General features: G+C 45.1%; 1 protein-coding gene across 2 annotated transcripts in view; it reads left to right on the forward strand.

Annotated features, from left to right (window-relative positions):
* The window catches only part of TMOD2 (tropomodulin 2), an 81,702-nt gene that overhangs the window by 25,951 nt on the left and 28,680 nt on the right, over positions 1 to 27,071 (forward strand). The window contains exons 1-5 of one of the 2 annotated variants that reach the window (XM_027569007.2): positions 636 to 789; positions 14,737 to 14,931; positions 16,398 to 16,554; positions 20,984 to 21,106; positions 24,565 to 24,651. In XM_027569007.2, coding sequence (XP_027424808.1) covers positions 14,806 to 14,931; positions 16,398 to 16,554; positions 20,984 to 21,106; positions 24,565 to 24,651 — 493 coding nt within the window. In that variant the 5' untranslated portion in view covers positions 636 to 789; positions 14,737 to 14,805. Of the gene's footprint in view, positions 1 to 635; positions 790 to 14,736; positions 14,932 to 16,397; positions 16,555 to 20,983; positions 21,107 to 24,564; positions 24,652 to 27,071 lie in introns of those variants that run through there. The other variant, XM_027569006.2, reaches the window with a different exon arrangement.

Consider the following 27,071-nt stretch of genomic DNA (forward strand, 5'->3'; position numbering starts at 1 on the left):
AGTGTGCCCAGGAACACCCCTGTAACTTCCAAGGAAGGAACTTTATTGCGGATGTGTTAAGTGCCCAACACAGGTGCTTTCATATATGCACCATTTAATATGGGTTTAGTCCTCACAATGTATCTTCAGGCTTTAAGTTTATTTTACAGATGAGGATGCTAAGACTCGAGAGAGGCTGCGTTGTCCAGTCTAACATCTAGTAAAGGCCACCGCGTGTGCACGAGCTCTTCAATACCCTAACCCCCAAACGTTAAATCAGCCTCGCTCAACCCCACCTGCTTACCTCCCTACTTTCAGGCACTCCTCCTTCCCCCGTCCCCGCCCCAGGCCCCAGTAAAGCCAGTAAAAACGAGCTCTTAAAGCTTCCGCGTAAAGATGTTCACTCACCCAATAGCTCCTCACAGGCTTGAAAAGCCTTTGCTACCCATCCTATCTGTAGCCCCGAGCTTCTCAAAAGAGCCTGCACAGTCTTTTCCCAAGGCTGAGGTCCTCGCCGCCTGCAGAGCGGTGACGGGGTCGGGACGTAGAGTCCGGGAGAGAACACCTGCAGGGGAGGACACGGCAGGGGGGGTCCCGCCTCCTCGCGGCCGCGGCGCGCCGCCGCGAACTACGCTTCCCAGGCTGCTCCGCTGACGCCGCGCGCCCCGGCGCCGCGCCCGGCCGGGAGCCGCCTGTTGATCGCCGCGCTCGCCCCGGCCACGGCGCCGCCCCTGCTCGGCGGTCCCCGCTACCTCCGGGCAGACGGACAGACGGCCCGCACCGCCGGCTCCCGGATGGGCGCACGGACCGGTGAGCGCGCGCGGGGTGGGGGGGGCGGCGGGGGGCGGCCGGGGCGAGGCGCGGTGTGCAGACCTCGGCTCGCGGCGCGGGGCTGGAGGCTCTCTTCCAGCGGGCTGGAGGATGATGCTGCGCGCCGTCCGCACTCGGACGGGCAGGCGCCCAGAGCCAGGGCCGCCTGTAGCCTCCGCGGCCCCGCGGGCTGTGCGGGGCGGCGCGGGCGGGAGGCGCCTGCCGGGGTGTGAGTCCCACGCTGCGCACTGCGGCTCCGGAGCCTCGGCACCCCGCCGGGCCGCTGCAGTCAGGGCGCGGTCTCCTGCCTTCCTCGCGCTGCGGGGCTGGGTTTTTCCACGCTGGGCTTTGTTCCCCACTTTCCCCTCTCCTGTGAACGTTAGACAAGCTCCTGGAGCCCGGTGCCTCTCACTGCATCGTTAAAGCGGGCGACGGGGAAGGATGCATTCCGGCTGGCGTCTTAAGATCCCTGGAATTGTCACCCGCAGGGCGTTTCAGCCTCTGGGAAAGCGGCGTTAGGGGAGCGGCCTGATGCAGGTCCTCGAGACCTTTATTTTTTTCCTGGTTAAAGTCATGGTAGCATGTGCTCCCTGAGTCTTCCTAAATTTTCCCTATTGATCCGCAGAAATCAAGATGATTTTTAAAATAATAATATTAATAAAAGGCTCCTAATGGGAATTTTTACTTAAAGCGTTCCAAGGTGGGAAGGTGATTTAGGCAAAATGCAAATTAGCAATGAAGGAGGCCGTGAATGCTATGGCTTCATCTTGCCCATTAAACAGCCGAATCACAAAGCACTTGAGAAGGGAACGAAAAGAACATCAGAGGAGGTATTTTTCAAATCAGGTTTCTGTCCTAGCTCTACCATTAAGGAGCTGAGGGACTCTGGGCAAGCGCCTTCACCTCTCTGAGTCTCTCTATCCGTGTAAAATGGGGCGTTGGGGCTACATGATTTCTAAACCTCTGTTCTTCCAACATTCTCATCAGAGGCCTGAAGATATGAGGTTGCTTCTGTTCAACACCATTACAAAAAGCCTGATTGTGACAGAATGAGTGGCTTTACCCTAGTGAGGAGGAAAGATTTTTCAGGGCTTAGGCAATCTGATTTAAAACAAAACAAAACAAAAAACTGATTTTCTCTATCTACTTTCTTCAGTCTAACCCAATAAATATGTATTATAGCCATTTTAATTTTAAAGAACTGTAAATTGGTAGGCAACATGTGTTTCTTTGTTTCTGTTTTTAATTTGCTGAAGGTGAAGTCGTGAGATGGGCAGGTAGATGGATAAGCAAATGGCTCCTGGGGTCTAGACTAAAGTGGTCAGATGTGGTCAGCAAGGACATGGGGGAAAGCCCCAGCAAGAAGTAACCAGAGAGCATATGCACTGAGGAAAGAGAGGATGGGTACTGATGGGTCATTGTTTGAATAATACACAATGAAAGGAATACAAGAACCAGAAAACCAGTGCTATGCAAACCCTAATATAACTGATTCAGGCAAGGACTTATCCATGGGTTCAAAACCTTTGAGTGAGAGGTTGTTGGAGAATAGGATTATCTCACTATGGATTACCCCGAGAAAATGTGTCCTTACAATGGAAGCAGGAGGAGGTCATCACCTCTGCCTAGTGATCAAGCTTACCAGCATCTAGTAAGCGTCTCCTGTTGGGATGCAATAAGATCATGACTTCGCCTATGCAGTGTTCCTGCCAAAAAGACTGGAAAGTCGAGTTTGGGAGTGTGGGGAGTTTTGTAGATAAAAATACTCAAGTGATGTAACAACCATTTGAGATGTATGAACTTTGGATCCTAGATCAGGGGAAAAAAAGCTCTAAAAGATGATTTGGAGACAATTGGAAAAATTTTAACATGGACTGCATATTACATAATATGATAGAATTACTTTTCATTTTCTTAGGCACCATAGTGGTACTGTGGTTATGTAGGACACTGTGCTTCTTCGTGTGAGGTGCAGGTATTAGAGGAAATGTGTCGTGATATTTGCAACTTTCAGGTAGTTCAGGGGCAACAAGCCTAAGGGTGGGGGAGCAAGCTCAGGATGTGGCCAAGGACAGTGAATCTAAGACAATGGTACGCAGGTGTTTGTTGTACTGTTCTTTTATCTTTTCTGTAAGTGTGGACTTTTTAAATTAAAGTGGGAGAGAGCAATGAAATTAGAGAGTACATAAAGACAACTAGGTGGTTAGTGACACACAGCTGCAGGGAATCTGTGGCTTTGAGTTTCCAGGATTTAAGTCCTGTTGGAGGTGAAAGTGGGCTCAGGGCAAGTTCCCTTTCTTGGTTTGTTTTGGCTATTATCAGTCATTTATTCTTTTTTTTTTTAAGATTTTATTTACTTCTCCGACAGAGAGAAAGAGAGCACAAGCAGGGGAAGCAGCAGGCAGAGGGAGAGGGAGAAGCAGGCTCCCCACTGAGTAGGGAGCCCCACGTGGGGCTTGATCCCAGGACCCTGGGATCATGACCTGAGCCAAAGGCGATGCTCAACCGACTGAGCTACCCAGACACCCCACAATCATTTATTCTTAAGATACTGCATCCCCAGAGGCGCCTGGCTGGTTCAGTGGATAGAGCATGCATCTCTTGATCTTGGGGTTGTGAGTTCGAGCCCCATATTAGGTGTGGAGCCTACTTTAAACAAAAGAAAGGGGGAAAAAAGATACTGCATCCCCTAATTCCAACCCCAAAGCATTAATAATTCCCAAACCTTTGAAATGGCAGTTCTACTCAAGAACCATCCTGAAAGCACTGTCCCTTTCCTCTTTACATTCAAGATTTATGTCCATATAGAAGGAAGTTCCCAGTAGTAGATCTTTATATTTTGAGTTAGGGGAGTGTTGGGGGAAAGAACAGATCCAGCCTTTTGACAGAACAGAAGGTGTAGGGTTTTCTCTCATTCTCTTTATTTGTAAATCACACACAACCAAATCGTTTCTTATAGACTATAAGTGGTTCAAAGAGGTTTGTAGAAGGCATGTGCAGAAAAGACTTCCTTTTGCCAGGCCAGGAAAACAAAATCAGCTCTTAAGATACAGCACAATTTTATACAGAGCCTTTTGCTGCAAAGAGACTTTTGCTATGGGACGCCTGGGTGGCTCAGTCGTTAAGCGTCTGCCTTCGGCTCAGGTCATGATCCCAGGATCCTGGGATCGAGCCCCGCATCAGGCTCCCTGCTCTGCGGGACGCCTGCTTCTCCCTCTCCCGCTCCCCCTGCTTGTGTTCCCTCTCTCGCTGTGTCTCTCTCTGTCAAATAAATAAAATCTTTAAAAAAAGAGAGACTTTTGCTATACCTGGAATATACATATTTCTGCCTTTATGTTTTGCCTCCTGTTTCGGCATCAGTGCTACCCATCTCTTTAAGTACGTTGCCAGGTTTCCCCTACTGACCTCTGGATAGAGTGGTGATAAGAAGGTCAGTTCTAGGACCGTGGGTAATAGGAGCTCATGAAACAGGGCACAAGGCCAGCTGTGCGAAGCCTGGAGATGAGTAAGGAGCAAATCTGAGGCACCAGCCCTACAAGGCCTCTCAGAGCAGTTGGAGGGGTCTAGAGTCTAGTAAGCTGGGCTGCTATTCAGCCACTATGTGCAGTGACAGCCATCCCTGTTGTTTAGAGCTGACAGCCATTCTGACAGGGTAGTGCCCATTCCATACCATTCGTTAAGTCTTGTGCATACCATCTTGATAAGCAGTCATGAGTCAAGGTGCACATAGTACCAGTACGGCACAACAAAACGTTGGTCAAAACCTGGCTGGAATATAGAGAGCAGAGTAAGAGATAAGGTAGGTGAGTCAAAGACTACATAAGCAGGCAGGAGCCAGGAAGGCACGGGAATCAAAAGACAGAAAGTGGAGAACCCGTAGTGTGCTAGCCAGGAAGTGAGAAGCCACCAATTCCTGAAAGCAAGGTGAACCAACAGACACAGATACCCACGTGCAAGGCCAGGAGATGGAAGTCGGGAAATAGGAACTCCTCAGAAAACAGAGAATAGGGCCAGACAAAGGGATAAGGCAGCAGCAGGAAGTAGGATCTGCCAAGAGAATTAGAAACCAGGTAGCAGTCTGGGCAGAGTCTAAGACTTCCTTACTAACGAGCTTCTGCCTCAGCCAAGATGGTTTTGGCTGCTTCCTGCCCAGGTGGAAACCTACCTCCTCCTTTGGCCAGGCTCTACATGGTGGCTCACTACACCTGGTAACGCTGACCCAGGGCTCTTAGAAGATGCTGCCTCTCTACATTCAACAGATCCTGACAAGGATAACAGAGGGAACAGATACCCCAAATAAAAGACTATTCCCAGACCAAGGACAAAAGAGAAATGGCTTTGACTGAGGGTGTGTATGTGTGTGTACTAGGCACAATGCCTAGTACACACATTATCACATTCAGCATCACTTCCACCTTCTGAGATAAATTCTATTCTTTGCCTGTTTTACAGAGGAGAGGACAGAGGCTTGGAGAAGTTTCACTCGCACACAGACCTGTAACGATCACACCTGGGGCTGGTTGACTCCAAGGCCCCTGCTTTAAGTCTTCTGAACCTGGAGTGGGGGTGGTTCACTGGTGGGCACATTGTTTTAAAAGGAGACTGTTTTCAAGCAAAATTTGAGCTATGGCAACTTTTGTGTGGTAAGTTTAAGTTAAGACCACATAGTCTCAAGGTACAAACTCTTCGGGGCACCTGAGTAGCTCAGTCGTTAAGCGCCTGCCTTCGGCTCAGGTCACGATCCCAGGGTCCTGGGATCGAGCCCCGCATCGGGCTCCCTGCTCAGCGGGAAGCCTGCTTCTCCCTCTCCCACTCCCCCTGCTTGTGTTCCCTCTCTCTCTCTCTGTCTCTCTCTGTCAAATAAATAAATAAAATCTTAAAAAAAAAAGATACAAACTCTTCATTCTGGTGAGATGTGTTCCTCATTCCCCTTTCAGCTTGTTCCCTTCAATTGCCCTATCATACTTTTTGCCTGAAATTCCTCGCTATCCCGCCCCATTCTCTGTCCTTCATCCCCTGCAAGTATTCCCAGAACATGACAGGAGCCATTTGGTTGTTAAAAAAAAAAAAAGAGAGAGAGAGAAACAGACATGACTGGGCCATCTTCAAATAGCTAGATTTTGGAGCATGTGAGTGGCTCAGTCAGTTAAGCATCTGCCTTTAGCTCAGGTCATGATCCCAGAGTCTTGGGATGGAGCCCCACGTCTGGCTCCCCGCCCAGCGGGGAGCCTTCTCCCTCTGCCCCTCCCCCTGCTTGTGCTCCTGCACTCTCTCTCTCTCTCTCTCTCAAACAAAATCTTAAAAAAAAAACCCAAATAGCTAGATTTCAAAACACAGGCTATGTGTTTTGTACATGTTTTTGTATTTGCCCACAGCTGGAAAGGAGTTAAATATATAGGAACAACTCATGTCTTGTTGGAGGATGTGATGATAATGTTGATTTTGTTCTAATTTACTAATTTTAGAAAATGTAGATTTGGCCCGTATCCAGTGCGGTTCACTGATTATTTAAGAACTATTATGAAATATTGAAGATTTATAATAGAGAATAATAACTTCTCATTTCCCTACCCCTACTTGGGTATAAATCATCACCACTATAGTTGAAGCCCGAGCCCCCCTTCTCCAGGCAACCCCCTCCCCCACCCAGTGTGATGTATGTCCTTTCCATGTGCAGTCCTATGTAACTTTCCTAGAAATGTATGTCCTCCGACATGACTTATGGTACTGTTTTGCCAGTTTAAAAAACTTTTCACTAGGTTTTTAAGAGTATTTTTTGTTTATTCTTTTGCAAAAATTAGTCTCTGGTTTGGACAGGGCTTAATAAATAGGGCTGCTTGTTTTGGCTTTGGTTCCAAGTCTTTGTGTGTAGGCAGGGCCAAAGGCTGGGCACTTGGTGTGGTATCTGATTTTCCTCTTTCATACTGCAGTTATATGAATAAGGTAGTGGAAAGAGAAGCAAAGAAAGCTATGCCCCTTGTTTTCCTTCCTAGAGCCTGTGTCTTTGGGTAACAGAAGAGTTATTGGGGGGCCCAAGCATTCTTCCTTCAGCTCTAGTCCTAACTCCTGTTTTCCATCTTCCTAACTGACTTCCTAACTACATTCCCACCTGGACGCCAGGAAGCCTTGCTGGGCACTTGCTTCATCCCAGCATGTACGTCAGTATCTTGTTGCATGTTGAGTGCTTGCCATGGGACAGACACTCTGCCGGAGGTGAGGCTGCTTCAGTGCTTTGTGCAAACTTTCCACTATGGCATCCCTAACAGGAGGAGAGAACAGATGTGAACCCTTGTGGGGCCCAGGCAGGGGCTAAAGCAGGCCAGCCAGCCATGAGCCAGAAATCTGCAATTTGACCTTAAAAGCCCTGTGAATGCTGCATTCTTCTCCACAGTATATCTGTATTTTGTATTAAACAATTGTAACTGGCTCTCCCCCAAATCTTCAAGTCAAAGTTGTGCTCCAGGAGGATGCACTATTTTTTTTTCTCCTCTAGCTTTGACACCCCCTCATTTATGCAACATATGCAATTTGTCTTAACAGGTACTATTACATAGTATTAACATGTTATTGTAACTACTTGCCCTGCTAAACTGTAAGTTTGGTTGGGGCACAGGATACCATTTGTTTTGTTCACTGCTATTGTCCCAGCAGTATCTGGAAACGATAGGCTTTCAGTAGATACTTGTTGAATGAATATACAAACCTGAGCTTGAGAAACCTAAGACTATAAAGAATTACCGTGTTGTCCCTGTCCTCTGGGAGTCCGTGGTATAGTTGAAGAGAAAACCATATATGTAACGAACATAAAAAGATAACAAGAAAGCAAGAGATGAACACCAAATTGGTGACAATGTGAATTTAGGAAGAGGAGCAATTTCTGTGGTCTTAGGTGGCCTCAGAAAGTTCCATGACAGAGAGTAGAGGCACTGCATATAATGGAATGAACTCTGGACCAGTGGGTAACTTCACCTCTGTGCTCATTTTCTTCGTTTGCATTTGTTGGATGCCTACTTTGGGTCAAGACTTATGTTGGGGTGCCTGGGTGGCTCAGTCGCTTAAGTGTCTGTCTTCGGCTCAGGTCATGATCCCGGGGTCCTGGCATGCAGTGTGCTTCTCCCTCTTACCTTTACATAAAAAAAAAAAAAAAAAAAAAAAAAAAGACTGTGTCCTCGCAGAGATTAGCGAGGAAGACAGAGATAAAACAAGCAATGGTAATAAAGTCAAGAGCTGTGATCAAGGGTTATGCCATGGGGGAGGGAAGTGACCCAGACCTTGTCTCTGTGTCTGAACAAGGCCTCCCTGAGGAATTGAAGCTTACATGAGACCAGAAGATGAATAAGACAGCATTCAACTGAGGAGGGTGGGGGTAACCAGTGCTCTGAGCAAAGCGAGCAGCATAAGGCACGATCCAGGAATTGGAAGTGGTCCAGGAGGCTAGAGCCAGGAGGAGATAGAGAGTGCGGTGCAGGATAAGGCTGATGAGGATGACAGGGGCCAGACTGTGAATTTGATCCTTATCCTCAAGGCAATTGGAAGCCACTGGAAGATTTTAAGTAATAGGGCAAACTTGTTTTAAAAAGATCACTTTGGGGGCGCCTGGGTGGCTCAGTCATTAAGTGTCTGCCTTCGGCTCAGGTCATGGTCCCAGGGTCCTGGGATCGAACCCCGCATCAGGCTCCCTGCTCGGTGGGAAGCCTGCTTCTCCCTCTCCCTCTGCCGCTCCCCCTGCTTGTGTTCCCGCTCTCGCTGTGTCTCTCTCTGTCAAATAAATAAATAAAATCTTTAAAAAAATCACTTTGACCATTTGTATGGAGAATGGATGGAGAGTGGGTAAGGCTGGATGTGGCAGTGCAGACAAGTCCAGTAGGTGGATTCTAACATGTTTAGGTAAGGACAGGATTTGGTGATGGATGGGGCGGGGGGTGGGGGAGACAAGGAGAAGAAGGTGTTAAGGATGGCTCCCTGGTTTCTTGGCACCAACTGTAAATTCTAGAGTAGGGGAAGCTGTTTGCTAGGACAAATGATGAGGGTCCTCAGACGTGCTGGAGGCAGCCAAATAAAGATGTTGGTTTGGCAGTTAGAAATATTTGGATCTAGCCCTCAGGAACAAAGTCTAGGACAAAGATAGGGATTTGGGGGTCTTTAACATACGGATTATAGTTAAAACTCTGGAGGCAGCGAGTTCCCCAGGGAGAATGATAGTGTGAGAAGAGAAATGCTAAAACAGGACTGTTGAGGATGCCAACATTTAAAGTGGAGGAAGAGGAATTGCCAAGATGGAGTGAGCAGGGAAGTGAGAGAAAAACCATCTACACTGCTGGACTGCATGATCTCTAAAGCCTCAGTCAGCTCCAACATCCTGTGGTCCTGAAGAGCTGGGATTCGAGCCAGGTCTCAAAAGCAGAGCCCATGGATAGGCCATGAGAATAGAGAAGGGCATTCCAAGGAATATTACCATCTCAGCCAAAGTCCCAACAAGAAACAGAGGACACACTCAAACTGGATCATTTGAAACAGTTTTAATAAAGAGGCTATTTACAAAGTGGTCGGGTGGGTTTAGGGAATCCAGTAAGGCAGAAATCTGGTGCTAGCCACAACAGAGACCCTTCACCACCCCCAGGCCTGAAGGGTAGAGCAGCTGAATATAAAGAGCTGCCCGAGAGGAGATGTGGCCTTCTGGACCAACGTCCCTCTCTCCCTGCCCTCCGGCTTCTTGCCAGGGCCTGTTGCTGGCCAAACGTAAGCCTGAGAACAAGACAGCCCATGGATGCAGTATAAATACATTATATTCCTGGGGCACAGCACAAGGTGGAGAGTGGATGTAGAAGGGCAAACAGAAGAGATCCATAACAATTATCTCAAAAAATGGAAATATATGGATAAGAGGGTGTATTCATTTCCTACTGCTGCTATCACAAATTCAGTGGCTTAAGACAACAAGGTTTATTATGTTATAGTTTTGGAGGTTAGAAATCCAAGACTGGTTTCACTGGGCTAACGTCATGGTGTCAGCAGGTCTGCACTCCTTTCTGAAAGCTCTAGAAGAGAATCCATTTCCCTTTCTTTCCCAGCTTCTAGAGGCCGGCCACATTTCTTGGCACTCAGCCCCTTCATCCATCTTCAGAGCCAGCAATCACATCACTCCAGCCCTCTGCTCTGTCATCACATCTCCTCTGGCTCTCCTGCCTTCCTCTTCCATCTTTTAAGAGCCCATGTGATTCTGTTGGACCCACCCAGATAATCCAGGATAATCTCCCTATTTTAAGATCCGTGATTTAACCCACCTGGTCCCTTTTGCCATGTAAAGTAACACATTTCTCAGGTCCTAGAGGATTCACATTTGGACATCTTTGGGGGGGGGGATCATTATTCTGCCTATCACAGAGAGCCAATAAGCCTTTTTGGCTGGAGTAGAGTAACTCCCTGGGAAAGTAATGAAGACAGAAAGCAGAAAGTGCAACCTGACACCAAATTATGGGAGTTTTGGATGCTAGACTGTCTGAATTTCATTCTGTAGACAAGAGGGAGCCGTTGGAAGTCCTTACCCAGAGAAGTGGCTTTTTAGCAGTGTAAAGAGAGATGACCCGATTGTGGTGTTCTGGTGGCTTAGGGGGAAGAACAGAAACCTTTCAAGATGCCATTATAGTAGTTTGGGCCCAAAGGACAAAGATGCAAAACAAGAGAGACAGGAAGAAGGGGTGGTGTGAAAAGTTCTGTGCAGGGCGCCTGGTGGCTCAGTCGGTTAAGCGGCTGCCTTCAGCTCAGGTCATGATCTCAGGGTCCTGGGATCAAGTCCCACATTGGGCTCCCTGCTCAGCGAGGAATCTGCTTCTCTCTCTCTGTGTCAAATAAATAAATAAAATCTTGAAAAAATTAAAACAAAAACAAACAAAAAGTTCTGTGCAGTCAGAATCTATAGGAGATACTAACCAAGTGGCCATGGAAAGAAGGGGGAAAATTGAAGGGTGGTCCAAGTTTTTAAAATGTGTGACTGGTAGATTAATGGTATGATCTAGAAAATCAGGAGAGCAAGTCAGTTTTATAGAAAGATGTGAAATTAGGAGTATAGTTGTAGAATCCTGGACTGGAAATACAAATAGAATCTTACCAGGTCTAAGATACCACCAATTTAAAACACATCAACGTTTTATGTACCACTAAGGAAAAAAATGCTACCAGCTAAAATATGATGCTTGCTTCCTTAAAAGTACAATTTTCACTTTATTGAAAGAACAGTTTTAGACTTACACATAGACTTTTTTGAAATCTTTTAACGTGCATACAACAGATTGCATATATTTAAAGTGTACGGTTTGCTAAGTTTTAACATAAGCACGCACCTGTGAAACCACCACAATCAAGGTAGTGAATAAACATATATATATAACTCAGAATTTTCCTTATGTCCCGTCATGATCCCTTCCTCTGCCCCTCCCTACCTCTCTCTCTTCCATCCCCAAGCAACTATAAATTTGCTTTCTGTCATATAAATTACAGTTTCTAGCATTTTAGATAAATGGAGTCATACCCTATGCATTCTTTTGGGTCTGGCGTCTTTTATTCGATATAATTATTTTGATGTTCATCCATGTTGTGTGTTTCAATAGTTCATTCCTTTTTACTTCTGAATAGATTTCATTATGTAGATATGCCATGATTTGTTTTTCCATTCACCCACCAGTGATCGTTCAGTTTATTTACAGTTTTTGACTTTTGAAATAAAGCTGCTATGAATAGATTTTTTATTTTTTTTAAAGATTTTATTCATTTATTTGAGAGAGAGAGAGAGAGAAACAGCATGAGAGGGGAGAAGGTCAGAGGGAGAAGCAGGCTCCCCGCTGAGCCGGGAGCCCAATGTGGGACTCGGTCCCGGGACTCCGGGACCATGACCCGAGCCGAAGGCAGTCGCTTAACCAACTGAGCCACCCAGGCGCCCATGAATAGATTTTTTAAATTATAGATCACCCCGGGCATAGAAAGGGAAGATGCAACTGAAATGAATTGATTAATATTCTTAAAAGTTCTTCACATTTCGAGTGTAACTTTTTGAATCACTTCGTTTATTAACATATAATGTACTATTTGTTTCAGGGGTACAGGTCTGTGATTCAACAGTCTTGCACAATTCACAGTGCTCACCGTAGCACATACCCTCCCCAATGTCCATCCCCCAGCCACCCCATCCCTCCCACCCCCCCTCCACTCCAGCAAACCTCAGTTTGTTTCCTGAGATTAAGAGTCTCTTATGGTTTGTTTCCCTCTCTGGTTTTGTCTTGTTTCATTTTTTCCTCCCTTCCCCTATGATCCTCTGCCTTGTTTTTCAAATTCCTCATATCAGTGAGATCATATGCTACTTGTCTTTCTCTGATTGACTTATTTCACTTCACGTAATCCTCTTGTTCCATCCATGTTATTGCAAATGGCAGGATTTCATTTTTTGATGGATGCATAATATTCCATTGTATATATACCTTTGATTCACAATCATGAATGTCTGTTTTTTTTCCATCCAATATCTCCTCTGCTCCATCAAGAGTGGTAATTTTTTTAAAAAACCTGTAAAAGAACTATAAGCCATTAATGCTGGGTGCTTAAAAGCCACTCTGTAATTATGTGGAACTAACTTAACCTGCATCTTCCTTTGAGAGTGTTGCTAAACATGCCTGAGTTACCACCTGTCTCACTTCCTCCCCGTTAGGTTTTAAAAGAGTGGTCCACTATTTTTACAAGTCCCTGGGATTTTTTTTTTCCCAAATCCCTGACACCCATTCTTCTAGTTTTGAAGCTGGTGCTTTTGATATTATGCATTTGTAGGCAATGTCGAGTACATCTTGACTGCTGCTGGGCCCACAATAATCCTAGGATCATCGATTGTAAAACACATCTGAATTTCAGAATGTTAAATGTGGGAAACTGTGTAACTTCAAGTCCATTAAGAAGGATGGTTCAACCCGTTCATTTGATGGTTAAGGGCTTGGCAGATTTAGTTCTGTGCCCAGTGTCACATAATTAGTGATAGCTGGGGCCAAAACAAAATTTCTATGATCTAATTGGTCTGTGCCTTTAGTGGGATGGTTTTTGGGAGAGGGTTCTGTTTATTTATTCATTTTACTGTACTATAGCAATGGAAGCTTAAAAGATGGCTGGCCAATGGAAAAGACAGTCACGTTGTACATAGAAAAGACACCCAAACAGAAAACCACAAACTTGAGGGGCGCCTGGGTGGCTCAGTTGTTAAGCGCCTGCCTTCGGCTCAGGTCATGATCCCAGGGTCCTGAGATCGAGCCCCACATCGGGCTCCCTGCTCAGTGGGAAGCCTGCTTCTCCCTCTCCTACTCCCCCTGCTTGTGTTCCCTCTCTCGCTGTGTCTCTCTCTGTCAAATAAATAAATAAAATCTTAAAAAAAAAAAAGAAAACCACAAGCTTGAATGTGGTGAACTAGTAAGAGAGAGAAGCAACATTCCAATAACCCTTCAGTGGCTCACCTTCAACTGGTCTCTCCCTATGCCAACCCATTCTTCATTCTTACCTTTTGAATTACCTTATGTAAAAAATGGGCTTCTCAGATGCTTCCTCTGGTTTTAAACATTTGTGGCAGCTCCCCATGTCCAACAGAATAGAGCCCAGGGTCCTTGGCAGGGCTTATAGGGAAGGCCCTTCACACATGTCCCTTTCTGGTCTTTAGCTCTTTCCTCTCTCTGTAGCACACCAACCATTCAATAAATTCACTAAAATCCCATCATCCACCTTCTTATCTTTGTGCCTTTGTTTATGTTGTTCCTTTTCTCTGGAATAACCCTTCCCCACCCTCAGCCGCCTGTGGTCTCTTCCTTCAAGGCTCAAAGGCAACCTGTTTTTCACCATTTCCCCTCAATCCCGCCCCCCCTTACCCAATGATTACTTCCTCATGTGTTTTTAAACCTACCTTATACTTCTGTTCTAACGCTTATCAAGTATTTGTGTGTCTCACTGAGCTGTGATCTTACTGAAGAAGGGGTCACATCTTGTTTATCTTTAGATTCCTGCTTTCTAGACGTGTGCCTGGCAGATAGTAGGTATACAGCAAATATTAATTGCCTTGAAAGATCTGATTGAGTTTAATACCGCCTAGAGAGAAACACAATCAGCTAAGTGCCTTGCTATTTCCTAAATGCAGTATTATCTTTCTAGAGGAGAGATGGAAAATCCTCTGCAAGAAAGTTGGGGTTGAGTCAGAATGACATTCCGGGTGGAAGTTTAGCAGTGAGGTAGTATAAAAGAAGGGGTTGAAAGGAGAATGGAGTGGAGGTTTAACGAACTAGGGAGCGTGACTAAGGACACAAAAAAGAAATGGGAATAGAAAGAACAGGAGATTAGGGAAGAAAAAAAGAGAGAGTAGAAGCGTGGAGAGAGTATGTAGTCAGGATTTTAGAATCTTACTGAGATTAATTGCAGGGAGTCACTGCACAATGCTTTCTCACACAGACGTTCCAAACTCTCTTTCCTGAATGAACCCCATTTTGTATTCTTCACATCACTCTCTCCCTGAAAAGACACAAGTATGCTTCTTACGACTGCCTTACAATTCATTCATTGTTTTCCACTGTTTCCTATGGAAAGCTGGAGGAGGCAGAGTGTGGTGGAAAGGCACCCACCACTCTGGGAATCAGGAGGCCTGGCACGTCCCAGCTCTGGAGCCTCGAGCAAGCAACTTAGCCCCCTTCGCCTCAGAGTCTTTATCTGTCAAGTGGGATATTAGTATCTGTCCAGGCTTCCTTTCTGGGTTGTTTGTAAAGATCTAAATTAGTAAAAGAAGCTGTGAGGTTGCTCTGCAAAGGGAAGTGATATTACTGATTTGTGGAATTATTCATCCAATAAAGACTCCATGGGCAGATGGCACAGCCCTTGTCTCCTGTGAATAAGTCCTGTTTGCAGAATAAGATAACAGTGTTTCTTTCTTATTGATAGTATTCTGAAGTCTCAGGAAGCTGGCCTGTTTAAATGTTCGTGACCCATGAGAAGGGCATGTAAGAAGCCATGGCGCTCCCCTTTCAAAAAGAGCTGGAGAAATACAAGAACATTGATGAAGATGAGCTTCTTGGCAAACTCTCAGAAGAGGAACTGAAACAGCTGGAAAATGTTCTTGATGACCTAGATCCCAAGGTTGGTGACCTGGGACTGAAACATGGTGGTCAGTGGTAGTAGGGGATAAATGGTGTGGCTTGGTCCTTAAACAGTAGTGTAGAAATCCCTTAGCTCCAAATACAAATTCTGTGTTCTTCCCCTGATTGGTTCCGGGTCACTTACTCTGACAGAGTCATAAAGAACCTCAGTAGCCACGTCTACAATATGGTAGGACAAATGTATTTCTCAAAAACCAATTTAATGTAAATGGTAAAAAATATTTTCCATTGCTTAGGAAAGGACTAGTTGGACTTAAGGAAGAAGAAAGGAAAGAGGGAAAGGGAACAAATCTTAACCAAATTTTTTCTGTGAGGTCATACACTCTACTGGGCATGGAAGCCCTTGGGGTAAATTATATTACTCTCATTTCATAATTGAGGGGGACAGACGAAGAAAAGTAATTTACAGAAGATCCCATACTAGTAAACGTCAGAGGTGATATTTACACCAGGCCTTTAACCCTGCAAACAGATCTTTTTTATACCTCATTTTTAAAAAATGCATGAATAACTTGAAGTCTTTGGTGATCTCACAACAATGGATGGATTTGAATTATAACAATAATATCATGTCAATTTAAGTGGAGATTCTATTTTTATGAGCTCTTGAAAAGCAAACTAGATTGTTACAGTGTTTGTTTAGCAAGCACTTTCTTTAGTGCTGATGGTGTTTTTTTTAAAATTAGAATCAGAGGCATCGAAAATAGTGATTTTCCTATAAAGAAAAATGTCACTAAAAATTATTTATATGATATTCTGATAGGCCAGACACTTTGGATATTTTATTTATTTTTAAAAATATTTTTATCTTTGACATTGGGGAGGGTATGTGTTGTAATGAACACTGGGTATTATACAAGACTGACAAATAACTGAATTATAAATAAATCAATAACCCAAAACACAGCCTTAAAAAAAATGTTTTTATTTTTGAACCTTAAGGAAGGAATCACTCAGCTTAGTCAAGCAGGTATCAGCATCTCCCCTAATATTTACTTACGTGTTGGGATGTTTTCCCAGGAAAGAGGCTAGAAATAAGAGAGTATAGCCATGTTGGCTCCTTGTTAGTCTCTGTATGCCTGCTCGGAAGGACCTCGGGTACAGACCTGGCCAAACCCAAGTGTGATCTATGAGGAAGGAGGCCGTGAAGGGTGCCTGGCCTTTTGCTACCACATTCTAGAATGCAGCTGCAGAAGACTCAGAGGCGGCTCTAGCCGGCTGTGTTCTGCCTGTGCACATTGGCAGAAACATCTCAGCACAGGTTGGGCCAGGGTAGGGCCTCAGAGATGCGCCAGAGTCCCCAGCCCTCAGTGCACACTTGCATCTCTGCACAGGTAGCCTTCTCCCTGCCTCCCCCATAGACAGCTGGGCTGGGGCTGGGCGCCAATTGACAGAGTATCGGGAGGGCAAACACCTTCCTTACTGCTCACACCTCTGTCTCATCAGAGTGCACTGCTACCAGCTGGATTCCGACAGAAAGACCAGACCCAGAAAGCAGCCACTGGCCCGTTCGATCGCGAGCACCTCCTCATGTACCTGGAGAAGGAAGCTTTGGAACAGAAGGACAGGGAAGACTTTGTGCCCTTCACTGGAGAAAAGAAAGGTAAGGGCCCCTGGCTCCACATCCTGGTACAAAGGTACTCCTCATATCTTGTCATGGGGCGTCCAGCAAGGGAACTGACCTGGAAGTGGGAAAGAAGCCCAAGAACTGGATTCATAATTAAAAAGAATCATGGCTAGTAGAGACATGCCAGTATACTTTTGTCCAAACCTGTAGAATGCACACCACCAAGCGTGGACCCTAATATAAACTGTGGACTTTGGATAATAATGATGGCAATGTAGGCTCATCAGTTGTAACAAACGTCCCACTCAGCTGCACAGTGTCACTGGGGGAGAGCTTGTAAGCGTGGGACAAGGAGTATATGGGAACTCTCTGTACTGTCCTCTGCGAACCTAAAACTGCTCAAAAAAAATAAAGTTTCCTAGTTACAAGAAAAATTATGGCAGAATATGTAAGCTGATTAAATTAATACTTAGAGTGTAAAGGTACTCAAATTAGTTCTGTGAAAAATATCTTAAGCCCCAAAGAAAAAGCTTTGGCAGCGTGAGGTAGTGTTGTGCCCGAAAGAAGGTCCTATAGGCGTTGGTGCATTTCTCTTAGCCCAGGGCTTTACCAACCACACACATCCCCTCAAGGCCTTTCTGTTCCATGTCTAGGATAGCTGTGGCACCAGACCCCTGACCTAAGATGCTACCATAAGAGAACAGTGCAGTCAACCATTCCCTCATCCAGCATTTACCAAGCACCCCCTTTGTGCACAGCTATGTGCCAGGTGTTGGCACTACAGTGAGTGGGACCCTACCTTGCCCTCAAGGAGCTTGTGGTCTAGTGAGAGAAGCACTGTGATAGTCCTGGTGAGGCCCTGAGGAGCAAAGGGATGTTCCTCCATTCCAGGACTGAGCTCAGAACTGAGACCAGGAAAACCCTCCTCCTTAGCTTCCAACCCTGGGCTCCCCTTTGGAGGAAAAGTGGGTACCAACAGCCCGTGCCAGTTTCCTCAGCTACAGACAGGGACTTGGGCCCACAGACACTAATGGAATCATCCTTAAGTTCATGGCAACTACAGTCTTTTTAAAATGCAAATCAGATCATGTCACTTCCCTGCTGAAAGTCTCAAATCCTCACTGTGGTCCTCGGTGCCCCGGGAGAGCTCACCTTGCCCACCTCTCTGATCACCTCTCCCCTTCCCTTGCCGAGCCTTGGCCCCACCGTCTGCATTCAGTTCCTCAAACCTGCTGAGTTCTTCTCCCATTCCAGGGTCTTCTCATGATCTCTCCCCTCCGACCCACATCCCCATTTTTCACATTCTAAAAGTCCCAGCTGAAACGTCAGGGCCTCGGGCTTTCCCTGGGCCTTCTGTCTAAAATAGACCCCTTCTCTCTGCCATGACATGTATTGCCTTCATAGTACTGTGTTCATCATTTTGTTTATTTACTTTGGGTTTTGTGTGTTTCCCACCTGTGCATGCTGGCACAGGGGAGCACTTGATAAATACATGTTCAGATGAATGCTGTCTGGGAGCTTCTGTACAGGGTCCTGGGGCAGCAGGAGCACCCCTCCTCAGGTGGCGTCAGTCAGAGCACTGCTGCCTTCTGTTAGGCGACATCTGGCTCTCCTCTGAATCGTGCTCATTTCATGGATTGTGCACCACTGATCGTGTCAATTTATTAAGAAAGTGAAGTTGGACAGTGACAAATTGGGCAAATAACTAAGGATTGCCATAGAAGTATGGAGCAGTTTCTATGGCAGCATGGCTGCTATTAGACTAAGTTCATTGTGTAAGAAAAATTACAATGTCAAATCTTCAATAAAATCCCAGTTAACATCCAATATTAGGGTAGGGCCAGAATAACAAGAAAAAAGCTGTTGTCTCTTCTCAAAGTAGAGGTCTGAGGAGTAGCCGTGGTAAATTATCTCTAGATCCGGATTCATCTGCAGATGACTCACAGGGGAGCTAGAAATGCAGGGGCAGCCTGGATCGTAAATGAGGAGACAAAAGGGGCACACAGTTGCCCAGTGTAGCTTAGGAGAAGGTTAGAAAGCAACACATTTGGGCAAAATGAGCAGAGAGCAAGTTTTCCAAACAGAGCAGAGGGAACAGAGTAGAGTCTGCAGGGCCCCTGGAAGCACCAGCGGATGATCTGGATGCACCAGCGGATGATCTGGAAGCCTTGGAGGCTGCCATAAAGGCCTCAGTCGAGGGGCTGTACAACTTCAGCTCTGAATGCCCTGGGCCCTCAGGTTCCTGGGCCACGTTTCACTCTCTGCAGTAGTTTTATCCACTTAGAACTTGTTGTTTGGTTACCCACCCTACCACCACCAGGAATGGATGTGCAGCAGGAGTTGTCCTAAAGTTTGACAGCTATGGGCCACCTGCACACATGGTATTGAGGGTAATCCTAAGCACTAGCAGGAAGGAGGAAAGGGGAAGCCTCTTTGACTCTGGAACCAAGATCATCTGAGCCACAAAGAAAAGACTTCAGGCTGCAGGTACTATGAAAAATAAGTCTGGGATGAACCCTAGTGTCTAAGATGTTATTGATTGGTTATTTTCTTTTTTCATTTTCTATCTTTTGGCCATTCTCCTTGTATTTTTCATTATGCTCCAGTGTATTTTGCTTCTTTCTGGGAAAGGTGGCAGTTTATGTGATGCAGAGGCAGGAAGCAGGGTGATGGTGAGTGATGGAGACCTTGTGGCCAGGGTACCTCAGACTGACTATAAGCAGTGGTGTCTCCCTAGGGTGCCCAGCACTGCCTGGTCCCTGATTTCATGTCCAACCATTTGAAGAGCTGGTAAACTATCAGGAAGTCCACAGCCCCTGCAACCAGGGACAACTCTTGGAGAGGATTTATAAAGGAGAGTTGCTGACTTTGGGTTTGACCCTTACCTTTCCAAAGGGAGTGGAGAAGGGCTAGCTAGCCAGAGAGACCTGGGAACAGTGTTGGTCTCCATTGGCTGAAGTGGGACCCAGCTCTCTGTTCTACTCAAGATGACAAAGAGAAGGCAGTGGAAGGGTGAGTCTTTAGGGAACTCCAAAGATCAAATTGGAGGAGACCAATTTCAAAGATCATGCCAAGAAGTAAGAGCAGCTCCAGAAAAGAAATCAAGAGTCAAAAGCTGGAAGGAATTGAAAAAGAGTGTAAGTCGGTCTGGAGTATTGCCGTCGGAGCTCTGGAATGTCCTGGGTTTCCCCTTATAAGTCATTGCATGTGTGGGATGTGGGTGCATCGAGCTGGCTGAAAGTTAGGAGCAGGTAATATGCCATCCTCCCAGCGATGTAATCTTCAGTCCAGAGGTTGGGGCTGAGGAGGGTAGGGCATAGATATCAGCATATTGAGAAGTGAGTCAGGGGCAAAACAAATGGAATCTGACTGCGAGGATGAAGTGGGAGGTGATCGCAGAGTATACGCATGTGGGAAGCATTAAAATACCTTGTTGCTCACAGACCTCCACAATTTCTAAACACAGAATCCTGATTTCTCCTTTTACATCTGATGTCCTTTGGTATGTCTAGAGAGGTAGCTGTGTCCCCAGGCCACTACACTACTCCAAGTGACCCCAGATAGAACATCCTAGTGGTCTACAATCTCAGTCTAGGGGGGAAAGCTCTGGGAGAGCTCTGGTTTGTCCCTCAGGAACCCCTGGGACTGTGTGGGTGACTCTGCCTCCAATATTTGCAGGATCCAAGGGAAGAACACACACAGAAGCCTATGTGCCATTTTTTATAAATATTTAAAAGCTAATAGCTGTTAAAATATGTTCTATCCTGTTACAAATACACCTAGAAGCCCAGGATTCTTGGGCTTCCATGCAAGCATATGGGGCTGTCCTAAACTGCTGGGGCCTCACACATATTTGACACAAATAACCTCCCCTTGGCCTGGGGTGCTCACTCCAGCAATGTGACATGCCTCCAGGAGGATGGACACGGGGAAGGGATGCACGCAGGCCCTGGAAGCAAGTTCAGGGGTCTTTGAGCAGGGAATTCGAGGGTCCCAGATGCCTGGAGTGGGGCCTAGCAGGTGGCCTGGATTCTGGGTGGGAATGTCCCTTTGGCCCCATGTCTTCTCCCTTGATGTGGGGAGGAGGGAGATTGCAGGAGAGGAGGACCAGAGTGAGCCCTGTAAAACGTGGGGCCCATGGCAGGGCCTTTCTTGCTCAGGTCTAAGGGCAATACTGGCGATTGATGGTAGAGAGGTAGAAACCACCATTTCCTTCTATGTTTAAGGACCATAGTCTCCTCAGATCTCTGTGTTGCAGAACACAGGATTCCTCCTCTGACGTTCCCTCCCTCTAATAGTGGATTAATGATACCGCCGTCATTCCAGCAAGGAAGGAATCCCAATTGGGTATGCAATGGCTTAATGACTTGGCTCTCAGTGGTCAGAGCTGCATGGTCTGGTCAGTCCTCTTACCCTACTCTGGTGAGCAGCACACAAAAGTTTTTGTTTTCCTTCTGATTTAAAGGGAGAGTCTTCATCCCCAAAGAAAAGCCCATAGAAACTCGTAAAGAAGAAAAAGTGACCCTTGACCCAGAACTGGAAGAAGCTTTGGCCAGCGCCTCCGACACTGAGCTCTATGATCTTGCAGGTTAGTCCTCAGCTCTGGGAAACTTCCCTGTGTGGCTCTGGCCCCCCAGGCACACACTGGCATGCCCAGCAGCAGCCTCTGAGCTTCAGTAACTACTGATCAGCATTGCAATACCAGGGTGACTTCAGCTATTATGTAGCCATTAGACTTGTTGCAAGTGACTTCACCTCTCTGAGCAAATCTTACTTTGCTGTATCTCAGCTGTAAAATGTAAATTCCTATCTCGGCTATAAAATGCCCCAATAATACCCTTGCTATAAAATTCAAGAGTTTGAGAAGCCAAAGAGAAGGAATCTAAAGGAGTGTTGAGAACCTAAACAATGAAATAATAGCCCTTACTCTGAGGAGCTTTCACATCTGGCATTTTATCACATTTTATCATCATAAAGTATCCGTGAGGTTCTTGCTCTTCCCCACAGTCGCTATTCCATTTTGATTGCCACAAAGAAGTCTGTTAGCCTAACCACAGAGCAGGAGTTATTAACCATTACACCCACACAGTAATTAAAGCCATATTCAGCCCAATCTGCTCATCTTTTTCTAGTTCTCTAAACAGTAGCAACAAAATAATAATTGGTGTTATGATTTGAATTGGTCACACATGCAGATAGACAAAACACACATAGTATAAAAGAATGGGTAGTCAAGATGGTGGTAGGTCAGGGGTCAGCAAACTGCGACTTGCCTCCTGTGTTTGTAAATAAACTTTTATTGGAACATAGCAACACCAACAAAAGAATATGTCATGAAAGTAAGTTTCTCACCCTAAATTAAGTCCTCTCCCATTTCTACTATATCCTTCAAGAAAGATTCCATGCATCTACCAGCATATTTGTGCATTCTTTTTTTTTTTTTTTAAAGGTTTATTTATTTGACAGAGAGCAAGAGCAGGAACACGAGCAGGGGGAGTGGGAGATGGAGAGGCAGGCTTCCCGCCAAGCAGGGAGCCTGATGCGGGGCTCGATCCCAGGACCCTGGGAACATGACCTGAGCCGAAGGCAGACGCTTAACGACTGAGCCACCCAGGTGCCCCGCATATTTGTGCATTAATGGGATGTGTTTTTTTCCAAGTGGGATGTAAATTTAGATTATTAGGGTTATTAGGTCACTACAGGATAAAGGTGCTTTAAAAAACAGATCATATTTGGGTGCCTGGGTGGCGCAGTTGGTCAAGCGTCCAACTCCAGATTTCATCTCAGGCCCTGATCTCAGGGTCGTGGGATCGAGCCCTGAGTTGGGACTGTCCTTAGTGTGGAGTCTGCTTAAGATTCTCTTTCCATTTCCCTCTACCCCTCCCACTTGTGCTCTCTTTCTCTCAAAAAATAAAATAAAAATAAAAAACAGTCCACGAGCCTTAGCAAGAATCCTCACATCTTTATTCCACTAAAAAACATTTGTAATAATAATCCATCCTCCCTCCCAGGAGAACCAGCTATGCCTTATTCTAATAGCATGCCTACCGTCTCAGCTACAACTTCGTTCCTCCTGTGATGAGATCAGTGGTCAATACTAAGTTCGCATATTTGAACCTCTCTCGGAAATCACTGCAGGAATTGAGGCACCTGCATCACACAGTTAAGGTGCTTTGCAGTGACCTTTCTTCTTAGCCCTGTGGTTGCTGTGGAGGGATCCTGTTATGGTTACTGCTCCTCTCAAGGGTTGTCTCATGGTTTCTACTAGAATTGCCCAAAGGGAGAATGCAGGGCTGGGCTTGAATTCCCAGGAAATGCTTGAGAAAGGAGAAAGAGGAAAACACCAATCATCTGGAAGAATCTAGATGCTGAAATTCATACAATAAAACCAGGGGAATAATCCAGATAGAAAACTGTCTTGTTCATCTCTGCTTAACCTCACTCCCTCATCAGATGCTCCCTCAGAACTCAGGAGGAAGCCCACCTGGGGGTGGGTGACAGCATCTTCTCTGGGGTGGTTCTTTCTGGAAGATCAGGAGCAGCCCCATGAGCGGATGGGCTGACAGCCAGTGAGGTTTAGATAGGATGGTCTAAAAATTCTAATGGTCTAAAAATTCGATTTTGTCAGTGCACATATGAGCTGTCTGTTTGTGGCTAATCTGCTAGCCAGATTCACAGGAAACAGATAAAACAAAAATTAAAACTTGGCAATGGGAGCCAAATTATAATTAGAAGTTGCTTAGTGAGTATGGGGCCAAAGCAAGATATGTTTGGATGATCCGTGGCCTGTGTTTATCAAATAGGGCGTCTTCTCCCTAGACAGTGCCAGAAGCATAGTGACAAATTCTTATTTATTTAACAAGAATCTGTAAAGTGCTTAGAACAGCGTCTGATGCATGAGAAGTCATTTAAGCTTTGTAACACTTAAAGTATAATTATTATCCCTACCTTACCGCTAATGAAACATCCTCAGAGGCATTTAGTAACTTCCCAAGTCACAGAGGTAGTATGGGACAGAACCAGGATTCCAACTCTGGCTGACTGCTCCTGAGTGCCACTCTTAACCCTAGCCTTGTCAGCTGTAAGCATTTGCCCTTTATTGGGCTGCTGGCTGCCTCCCTGCTCCTGATGTGTAGATTACACTATGACTGATGAGCTCTGAGATACTCCACTGCCTCCTGCTGACAGATTACCTGCCCTGGGATCCTTCTCCAGGTGGTCAGTCTCATCTGTATAATTTCATTAGCAAAGGGGGCACTTGCCTTTCAGCCTGCCTAGAGCTCATGCTGACCCAGTGCCGTTTCTTGCATCCTTTGCTGCCTCCTGGTGTCAGCTCCCCATAATACAGGAGTTGCAAAATCTTCAGTATGCTTATCCCACCTTTTATTGCTGACATCTCTTTTATTTCCCATTCTAGGATGCTCTAAACTGGAGAGGACAACTGCTGTTGGTACTGAGAGATTGGGGCGGCTTTCATTGAAAGAGGCCCATGATCTTTCTGCCATTTGCTATAATCTGTATAATGTTAGATCTTAGAGTATCCTTAGACTCAGTCCCATGCTCACATTTTACAGATGAGAAAACAGAAGCATTGAGTCTATTTAACTAGGAGGTCTAAGCAAGTTTTCAGTAATTTGGGGGCATAACATAACTTGACCATTGTCCTGCAGATCCTAAATGATTCTACCTGTATAGCCACAGAAAGACCTGTGAAGATCGCTGGTGGCGATGGAAAAGGATTGGAAAGGGATTTTTTAAAAATATGTAAGCTTAGGGGGCCGATTGGGAGAAAGAAACCAATAGTGCAAACTGTTTTGATACTGAAAACTGACAAGTGTCTTTTTGAAATAAAGAACCAGTCCCTCTAAAAAAAAAAATATGTAAGCTTATTTAATACTACATGTGTCCCATACACTATGCAAGGCAAGGGGGTTCTGGAGACTTACTTGATGATATGAAGAATTGATCTTCAAGGGGAAAATTAACATTTCAGACATCTTAACATGCCTTCCCAAACATATATTTACTGATTATCTTTGTTTCTAGCTGTTCTCGGAGTACACAATTTACTCAACAATCCAAAGTTTGATGAAGAAATGGCCAGCACTAAAGGTGGCAAAGTGCCTGTGAGAAGTAAGTTGATGTAGAGTCTGTGGTTTGTGAAACTTGGGAGCTCCAGGTTGTTGTTGTTAAGAGGGAGGCCTGTTGACTGGGCTGCCAGTTGAATCCAGATTTCCATCTTGCAGACTTTGCAGGTGGATTCTGTCAGTTCACCAAGGATAAATCCCTGGGCTTTGAGCAGTCAAACCAGAATAGGGAAGCCAATTATCACAGTTCTGTTTTGCAGCGTATTGTACCAATCAGGCGTGTTTTGCCCAGAACGTACTCTTTGGTAGGTCTGTTTAGTCAAAATATAAAATTACTGATAAAAAGGTGACATAGGGGTGCCTGGGTGGCTCAGTCGTTAAGCGTCTGCCTTCAGCTCAGGTCATGATCCCAGAGTCCTGGGATCAAGCCCTGCATTGGGCTCCCTGCTCAGCAGGAGGCCTGCTTCTCCCTCTCCCACTCCCTCTGCTTGTGTTCCCTCTGTCACTGTGTCTCTCTGTCAAATAAATAAATAAAATATTAAAAAAAAAAAAGGTGACATAGTCCACACAGATTGCAAACAGTTTCGTGTTCCTAATGATGTTTTTTAATCAACTATAGTATTTTTGATAAGTTTCCTTCTCTATTTGGGTGTCTTTTTGTCTCAATAATGGATGCAGGTCATTAGAATTTTAATACCCACTTCCCCCATGAGAGCATGAAAGACACATGGGCATAGACTTACTGGCACAGAAAGTTTGAGACCACAATTCTCTGTATTAGCATTTCCTGGAGAAGTGTACAGTTTATTAGACTCTATCACTGACTCATTCATTAGTCATCTACTAAATACCTACTATGCGTCAGGAAGGTTCTAGGCTTAGGTACAAAGATAAAAAATGGTCTCTGCCTAAAGGAACTTACCTATCCAGGGTTAGGATGGACCAATAATCAGGTCATTTTGCTACAGTGTGATCCAGGCTGTAAAAACTTACAGAAGATCACAGCTTTTCTTAGATTAATTTTATTTTATTCTCTTTGAAGGAGTTTGAGCAGGTGCTTTCTAGACTTAGCAGCATATTTACAAACCATCATTTATACTGGGCTATTTATCCAGACAATAAGCAATGTTACTTTTTTTTTCTTTTCGGCTTTTAATACGTGCAGATGAAAAGTGTTTATCCTTTTTAACTTCAGTATCAAAGGGTAACATTCTGGCAGCATGTTTGCTATTAAAAGTCTGGTGCATCATCTTCTGGACTTTTTTGCATATACATATCATTAACTTTTTTAAGACTATTTTTTAAGGGAAATTTTAGGTACATGGCAAAATTAAAGATTTCCCATATACTCCCTGCCCCCAATTCATGCACAGCCTCCCCCAGTATCAGCATCCCCCATCCGAGTGGTACATATATTACACTTGATGAACCTACCTGGACACATCATTATCATTCAAAGTCCATTGTTTACATTCAGGTTCACTCTTGGGGTTGCACATTCTGTGGTTTGGAGAAATGTATGGTGACACATAGCCACAATTATAGTATCATGCAGAGTAGTTTCACTCTCCTAAAAATCTTCTCTGCTCACCTATTCATCTTTCTCTCCCCCTAGCTCCTGATGATTTATTCTATAGTTTTGCCTTTTCCAGACTGTCATATAGTTGGAATCATACACTGTGTAGCCCTTTCAGATTGGCTTCTTTTTTTTTTTTTAAGATTTTATTTATTTGTTTGACAGAGAGAGACACAGCGAGAGAGGGAACACAAGCAGGGGGAGTAGAAGAGGGAGAAGCAGGCTTCCCACAGAGCAGGGAGCCCGATGCGGGGCCCAATCCCAGGACCCTGGGATCACGACCTGAGCCGAAGGCAGGCGCTTAACGACTGAGCCACCCAGGCGCCCCTCAGATTGGCTTCTTTCACTTAGTAATATACATTTAAGTTTCCTCCATGCTTTTTCAGGCTTGATAGCTCATTTCTTTTTAGCACGCCATAATATCGTATTGTAAGGATATATTTATCCGTTCACTTACTGAAGGACATCATGGTTGCTTCCAAGTCTTGGCCATTATGAATAAAGCTTTTGTAAACATCCATGTTTGGATGTTTTTGTGTGGATATAAGCTTTCAACTCCTTTGGGTAAACATCAAGGAGCATGATTGCTAGATGGAATGATAAAGTATGTTTAGTTTTGTAAGAAACCACCTAACTGTCTTCCAAGGTGATTGTAACATTTTGCATTCTCACTAGCAAAGAATGAGAGTTTCTATTGCTCCACTCTTAGCTAGCATTCGGTTTTATCAGTGTTCCAGATTGAGGTTATTCTAATAAGTGTGTAGTAGTATCTCATGATTTCAATTTGCATTTCCCCAGTGACATATTATGTGGAGCATCTTTTCATATGCTTGCTTGCCATCTGCATATCTTCTTTTGTCAGGGGTCTGTTAAGGTCTTTGGCCCAATTT

This window comes from Zalophus californianus, chromosome 6 (genome assembly GCF_009762305.2).
Source record: "Zalophus californianus isolate mZalCal1 chromosome 6, mZalCal1.pri.v2, whole genome shotgun sequence".
Taxonomy (NCBI): domain Eukaryota; kingdom Metazoa; phylum Chordata; class Mammalia; order Carnivora; family Otariidae; genus Zalophus; species Zalophus californianus.